This window comes from Neltuma alba, unplaced genomic scaffold, assembly GCF_004799145.2.
Source record: "Neltuma alba isolate B1F8T4 unplaced genomic scaffold, ASM479914v2 tig00013411_pilon, whole genome shotgun sequence".
In the NCBI taxonomy this organism is placed as follows: domain Eukaryota; kingdom Viridiplantae; phylum Streptophyta; class Magnoliopsida; order Fabales; family Fabaceae; genus Neltuma; species Neltuma alba.
Window position 1 is genome coordinate 5239 of NW_021637665.1, and position 7902 is coordinate 13140.

Below are 7902 nucleotides of genomic sequence, written 5' to 3' on the forward strand. Positions count from 1 at the left end.
CTCATCCCCAGGCTTCGTGGTTACTTCAACTTGGTTCACTCCACTGTCTACTGCCTTCAACCCCTCAAGAAAATTTCAGATGGTTGGAAAACTACCAAGTGCTGGCTCATCAACATTCAGGAGACCAAGAAGCCTGGCAAGATTCGCCTCACAGATCCTCTCTCTGGGTTTCAATCTAAGAATCTGTCTTCACGTCTTCTACAACATTGAATCTACTTGATTATAGGGTTTCTGAGATAACTAAGGTTTATGATCTTCAATTTGTGGGTAATAGTCGAATATCTGACTTAGATTTTCCTAAAGTCCACGCCAGGAAAGTGGCTGTGTGTTCTGCGGGTGCTGCTTTTGCGGTTATGGCGATTCTCTCTGGCCAGTTGATTATCTGGAGAAAGGGTGATGAGAAATGGATTCCAATAAGCAATGGCCGGCATGGCGCTCGTTATAATGATGTTGTTTACCACAACGGGAAATTTTACGCCGCGGATGACTCCGGCCGGCTTAACTATTTCAGTAGATTTGTCATTGAATATTGCGCTAGTTACCTCGGTAATGTCTCGTTCTGGTTATAATAATAGACTTGTTGCTGCATTAAGGTGCTTGCTGAGTTTTCTTGGCGATTTATTCCTCCTAGAAAGCGACTTCGATCCTGTGCGTTTATTTCTTGCGGGCTATCATCCTGATTTGGCAATCTTACAAGTCTGTGTGGGTGTGCCTGATATCATTGTATTAATGTTGTCTTTTCCACGAACATTTGAAATAATTAAGAATTAATTTGTTTCTTGAATGGATTGAAGAGGTGAGCAAGCTGTTGTGACTGTTGTGGCAGACGCGTCCGTTTCTGTTTAAATTAACAAAGATGTTTGTTCATTATGTGATGTTGTGGTTGTGCATACTATGGTGTTTTTGGGGATGCCTGACATGTGAGCATGTTGAATTTAGACTTATAAATTATTCTAATTCTCGTAAGCTCTATACTTAGCTTTATGCGTGCAAGCTGGCCTTCCTTACAGCCTGTTGCGCTATATCATGTTTTAACTTTGTGCGCTCACATATCTTGTATTGACTTTTGGTGTTTGCTTTTGAATTTTCATTGAAGGTCAGGTCGCAAAGCAATGTTTGCCTGATTTTCGTATTTTTTTTCCCGTATTCATCTGAGAAGCCATTTATAAGTCAAATTTAACTGTTTAGTGTCTCCAAGTGAAACTTTTAAATTTATAAGTCAAACTTATGAATATTAAATTCTTTAAGATCTATTAGTAGTTCATAAAATTTAGAAAATTCCGGTAAAATAAAATAAAATATAGAAAATTCGCTTGTGTTTTGATTGTTTAAGTTGAGACCTGTAAGTGATTCTTTTTTAGATTAGGTTGATATGCTTTTTTGAACAACTCATTTTTTATATATAAATAATTGAAATGAAAGAACATTGTTAATTATTATATTTCTCATATTTTGTATTTTGTTCACATATCCCGCTTCATTGAATGAGATAAAAAACCTAACTGTGAGAGAAGCGGGCTCCACCACAATGATAGTATTAACTTGTCAAGAGACCTAAGCGAAAATGAAGGGTAATAATAGATAGAGGCCGACGGATATTAGAGCCAGAGAAATGCGGCTAGTTTCAATCCATGTGGGCTTATCCACCATGGCCTTAAACAAGTATGAGTTCATTTGATTACAATGCTTGATTACGTGGACTACTTACAAAATTGGTCCAACTCCCTTAAAAACAGATTTTTATATTTAATATTAACTCTTCAAAACTTAATATAATTAAATTTTGGGGAAAACGCATTCATTAAACAAATCCATAACCACAAAAGTTCCTATCCTCTTCTCTCGCAGCATCCACCATCTTCCTCAGTTGACAGTTGTCGCCATCAATTGTAGAGCATTTCATTTTTTTTTCCAATCTTAAATGTGAAAAATTAATTTGTTAGCAAGATGTGCAAATAAAATTCGGTAATAGTCACGATAAATAGTTTTACTATATTTCACTCAAAAAAAAAAAGTTTTACCATAGGACCAAAGGCATAAGCTGTCAACATTTTACAGGCTAGTCACTTTTATAACAACAAAAAAAGGAAAAAAACCGAACAGGTGCAGAAATAGTACTTCACAAGACAAAGTATGTCTCCCTGAGCTACAGAAAGGTCAAACTCACCAGTCACCAACCAGGTTACTCTAGCAAGTGGCGACCCTTTTAACCCCAGTTCCTGGGAGATCTGAGCACTAATATCCATATATCGTGCTTCTGTGAGTGTTTGTTTTTCAGGCCATATATGTGCTTTCTAACTTGAAGGTTAAAAGAAAAAAGCAGTCTTACTCAAATTTTGGCTCCACTCCATGCGAAGCAGAGTTTCATATACAACTTCTGCTGTTACAGAAGGTTGAAGAACTAGCCGCCAACTACCTGTTGTGTAAGGGATCAGGAGAAGAGGGCACTTCTCTTTCAACGTTCGCGAAAGAGCTTCCATCTTTGTCACTGCTAAAGCTTCTCTTCCATGCTTGAAATTTGAGCCTATATTCCAATTCCTCTTTTACGTGTCGACCTTCCAAGACCTTGTGATTTAAACCTGAAAGAGTTAATAATATCAATAAAAAAACACTCCATTTGACCCCCGCAAACCCGCATGGCTTCCCTGCGTCTTTAAACATAAGCCTTCCTCCGTCTTTCACGTTATTTGGCGCAGAGATGGAAACCAGAAATCTCAGAGGTGGTATGACACACACACACACACCATAAGAGAGAGAGAGAGGGGGGAAGAGGAAGAGAAAGGGGCAGAGACTAGAGTTAAAGTATTTGAGGTTGGAAATGTTTGTTAGATGGTCAGATTGAGGCATATTTAATATGTGGGGTTTGGAGTTGTCCCCCGTCTCATACTCTAATTTCTAAATCCGTGGCCTTATTCATCATGACGAGCAGTCAAGCTCGTATTAGTATATATCAGTTAACAGTAAAATCAAGACTGTTCTCGTGGAAACAGGGCTCATGTTCAGAAAAGCACACGAGCATAACTATAGCGTAGCGTGAAGCCCTGTCTTCAAGGAAGTAGACGCCCTAATCCACTCCCTAACTATCTGATCTTTAATTTTTCATTTTATTTTATACAAGTAGCAGCACGGCGATTTGAATTTAGTGAATCACTGAACAACATTATTGTTATATTACACCTGGTAACTTTCCCAAACTAACAGCTGAACCGTCAAACCTTAGCCGACAATATCCCAGAAAAACACGGTTCATGTTTGACCATTTCGGAAACCACCAGCTGACATCGTTGATTTTAATGATTAATTCACAAATATTAAGGGACGGTTTAGAGCTTAAGTGTGCGTATTGATGATGAAATGCGGACTATAACCAGTGTCAGCTTTATTCATTGGGTATTGGCACTACATTAGTCAAATAAACGACTTCATAAGTCCAACCTTCAACCTAATCCTTGCCTATCGCACTGACCTAATTTCGTGATCAAGACTTGACTCTTCCTTCACGTGTTTTTGCTTCAAATCTAAAATGGTACCGTCTCCATAATCTGTCGGTGCAGTTTTCGACTTTTCGTAGGTCCAATGAAACTTTTATGACGGGAAAACTAATTTTCCGATTTGATGTGAAAACTTATCTTCCACAAAATGCAGTTGGACCAAACAAAATGTTATTTTTCACTAAAGAAATATGATTTGATGAATACATCATTTCATAAGGCAATTTTTCGAAATCTTAAATTAAATAATTTTGATTTAAGACATTTAGGTCATTGGTACCCTGCCAATACGTTTTTCTAAGACTAGTAGTACTCGATTTATTATTATTATTTTATAATATTCGTATAATACGATATAAATATCTCACAAAACTAGGCTGTTTGCCTTTGGGAGAAACAACAATAAAGGGCATATTTTAACTTGTGTGTTGTTGGTCTTAGCTTTCTAGTAATGCCTCCGTAATGGGGAGTTTGTTTCTTCCTTTGGACTAGCTTGTGGCGGGTTTTTCATTCTGTAATGTCACAGCGTTGGGATTTGCTGAACCTCTACCTTAGCTCAAGCAGTCGCGTCAGATCTATGTTACTTAAAATAAATTGACCTGGTGACTTGTGATGGGAAGCTTCATTCAATTTAATTTATTGCTACGAAGCAGTGTGTTTTGGTCCCTATTCTTATTAGTTTTGTAACAACAGTCGTCTGTGATTTGTAAAACAGCGAAATCTAATGGGTGCCATTTATACAATATAACAATACTTACATTAATTTTTTTATAGTCATTGTGTTGAGTTTTCCTATTACATATGATGACAATATGTCATTTTTAAAATATTAATATTTAATAATATTTAATTATAAACTCATGAAATTTACAAAAATGAAAAAAAAAAAACATATGATTTAAGAACTTGATAAAGTAGATGTAAACAAATTTTTTTCCTCTAAAATATCTGCTTAACTATGCTCCCTGAAGTTACCAACGGATGCCAAAATAACTAATAAATAAAAACAAGAATTGGCTTATAAATGACCGAATGAAATTTGAATTGCATTTCTTTTTTGGGACTTGACTCTGAGAATTGTTATTTACTCAACAGTCAAGGTAGGCAATCTAGCAATGTCTGAGTACCACCTTCCAACTAGAATGTATTTTCATTTTCCAATCAGATGTAATAGTTTTTCAGTTTAAACTTGCATAGTCAGTCACAAAAATTGGTCTCGTGTTACCACTCGGTCAGCCCTTCGGGCCTCCCGCCTTCAGCCACCGTTTTTTCCCCCGGGGAGTAACTCTGGTTAGTGGTTTACTTCTTTCTTACAAAAAATCAAAAGCAGCACTAGCAACATTTCATGAAGGTCTATCAACGATGGGCGCCGCCGTCTATTAACGGCCATCCAACTAAAATTTGCTATAATGGTCATTCCTCATAAAAGAGGCAACAAGAATCGTCCGAGCACATATATACCTTATCTTGCCACAAATGAAAGAATACATGAGAGGTTTGATCTGTGAATTAGATTTCAACTACATAGTATCAATGAAGATCAAAACGGCAAAAACATTTCTCTTTCTTTCCTTTATCTTTACTTTAATCGCCCCAGTTCCTCTCAAACTGATACTGTGAAGAGGTAAAACTTTAGGACAACTGCAAGAGCAAGCTGCAATATAAAGATGCCAGCTACTATGAAGAACCACCTTTCACCTGCAGACATGATATGGGCACGAAGGTTGAGTGCCACGAATGATGCTGACATGAACCCAGCCACCCCTGCAATCACCCATCTGAATATGTCCAATGGCACAACTGACATGCACTGCACGAAACAAAAGTGGAGGGGCTAAGGATGAAAATAACATAGCTTGTACGATCTCAGAAAACGGAGAAAGTTTGAGGAGCAGCAACTCACCAGGGCCGGAATGAAGACAAACAGGGAGTATCCATATAGACAGAAGAGTTGGACAAGTCCCGCTGGTGCAGAGAAGTATTTGAGGATCACATACAAACAAAGAGGAACGATAATGACATAGCCATAAAACAGACCAGCGGACCAAGTCACCAGGTTTATGTCATAATTCCATTGCTCCTTCTTCAGCTTGTGTGCCACATACGTGACAAAGGTGCCAATTGAGGCTGCTACAAATATTAATGTGGTGCATATCCAAAATGGTCCATATCTGTGAATATTTATAGCAAAAATAAAAATTGCAAGCTACTAATCAGAAGAATAAACCAAACAGAGCCTAAGGAATCAGGCCAGAGACCAGTGCTTCAATCATATTAAGGCATGAAACAAAGGCTACACATTATTGAATAAAGCACCGGCTCATTTAGGGTATAAATAAATGTGACTGGCCGTAGTAAGATGGATAAGTCTACTGTTCACAAAGTCATCTATTCAACTAATGACCACAGAACAATGCTGGAAAACACAAGAACAATCACACAAATTGCAAAAGACACAGTCATTAAAGGAAACTCTAGGTCTTTATTCGTGATACAACTCATCACATGTTATTAAAAACACTTGTTTCAGAAATATACTTCAAAAGCAAGTACCCATGATCTAAAACGCTACACAAAGATAAGACCTCAAAAAGCAAAGCAGTAAATAACACACCCATATCTAGAACAAAGCTGGAAAAAGAAAACTGAATCATGGCACGCACGTACGATAGGTTTCCATCCATTTCTTATATGTGACTTTTGATAACACGATATTATAACATTTATGTTCACTGCAAAATCAAAGCCTTGAATCTAGAAAAGTAATCAATAAAGAGGGTCAAAACTATAGCACCAGTATTTTTTATCAATAAATTAAAGGAGATGCGAAACAATCGACATACAAATCAGGGCTGCTAGCAGTTTTTTCATTGAAAGTTCCTCTGAATGGAAAGAGTGAGTCTTTAATCCTCTCTAGAACATCCACAGTGTCAACATCAAAATATGGTTTGTAAGCAGCAATAGTGAACGTCCGAAACCAACCGCTCTGCTGTGCTTCCTCAGAACCAGATGTAGGTTTCGAAAATGTATCTGCATAAAAAGAGCAAAAGAAAAAACATTACACAAAACAATGCCAATCTGGACACATTCACACCTGCTCAAGCTTGGATCATCGAAAGAAGAAGAAAGATGATGCAACAGCTAAACCCAATGACTAACCAGCTGATAGTTTGTTCAATAAAAATGGAGAAACAACTGGGTATTGATAATAACAGGATTTTCATGGACTCTTTCAAGTATACAATGTTCTTGCAAATAATTATAAATTAACATTTATCATAATTAAATAGAAACAAAAGAATCAGGAAAATTAAAACTAGAACATACCATCAGCATCTCGAGGCGGCCTGGACGCGCCAGTTATCTTCCCTTGAGCTTCAGACGGCGGAAATGTCTGGAGATCTGAATCTGAAGTAATAATTTTTTGTCGGATGTAATAAAATCAAATCCCAATGATGAAGATCAAAATTAAAGGCTAGCAAAGACTATACCAATCAAGTAACATGATATTGAAACAACCCGAGAGGAGCTAGTCTTGCAAGGTTAACTAACTAGGTTTTAGCTAAGGTATTGCTAAAATAGTCTGATATGATGACTCTAACATTACTGCAGAAATGTAGGTGATAGTTAGGCATCACCATTCAGAGATCAGGAGTTTCAAGGAATTCCGACTACGTAAACGGTATATACGCCTCCCTGACACCTCCACGGCAAGGAAAGCCAATAGGTATAAATTGGGAGGGAAATTTAAGAGAGCAACAGTTGTACCTGCGAACTTGACGGAGACATGCCCTTGATCTGGAACTGCCTGCGATGTTAAACCCGGATTTCAGAGTGAGATCTAGAACCCAAACAGTCACGGGAATTGGGAAATTAAAAAAATTGTAATAAAATGGAAGATGTACTCACAGGCACGGATCCAGGAACCTTTTGATTATCGATGGCCGTATAGTTTCCGGACATCATCTTTGGAAATCTTGCTTCGTCCCGTTCCTCCTCTACCTTCTGCTCCCCCGGATCGTTCTTACGTCAATACCCCGCGTTTATTTTGTTTTTCTCTTGTCTTAACGACGGCTTTGTCATCCGTCTTGTTATATATTTTACTTTGGGATTTAGCATTTTATGCGGGCGCTGAAGCTAGTATTCCATCATTCACCTTCGGAGTATGAGCCGTGAGGAGCAAGAGACTTTAATGGGCCGATCTATGAAATGGCCCACTGGCCCCGTTTTACAACTCTGGGCCTGGTAATGTAAGGTGCGTTTTAGAGGAAATAAGTCTAAGAGGGAATGTACCCCCCCCAAAAAAAAAAAAGGCTAAGGGGGAAAATTCTCAAACGAAAAAAAAAAAAAAAGGAGTGAAAGAGGAAATAATGTGAGTTTGCAGGAATAAATTGAAATCTGAAAAATTAAT

General features: G+C 37.7%; 1 protein-coding gene across 1 annotated transcript; it reads right to left on the reverse strand.

The window, feature by feature from the left end:
- Nucleotides 1–4845: 4845 nt before the first annotated feature.
- LOC114737138 (protein YIPF1 homolog) lies at nt 4846–7564 on the reverse strand. The gene is made up of 6 exons (XM_028925044.1): nt 7401–7564; nt 7260–7299; nt 6819–6899; nt 6335–6521; nt 5395–5662; nt 4846–5301 (listed from the first exon to the last, which is right to left on the reverse strand). The coding sequence occupies exons 1-6, from the start codon at nt 7455–7457 to the stop codon at nt 5095–5097; spliced, it is 840 nt and encodes a 279-aa protein (XP_028780877.1). The 5' UTR covers nt 7458–7564; the 3' UTR covers nt 4846–5094.
- Nucleotides 7565–7902: the final 338 nt, after the last annotated feature.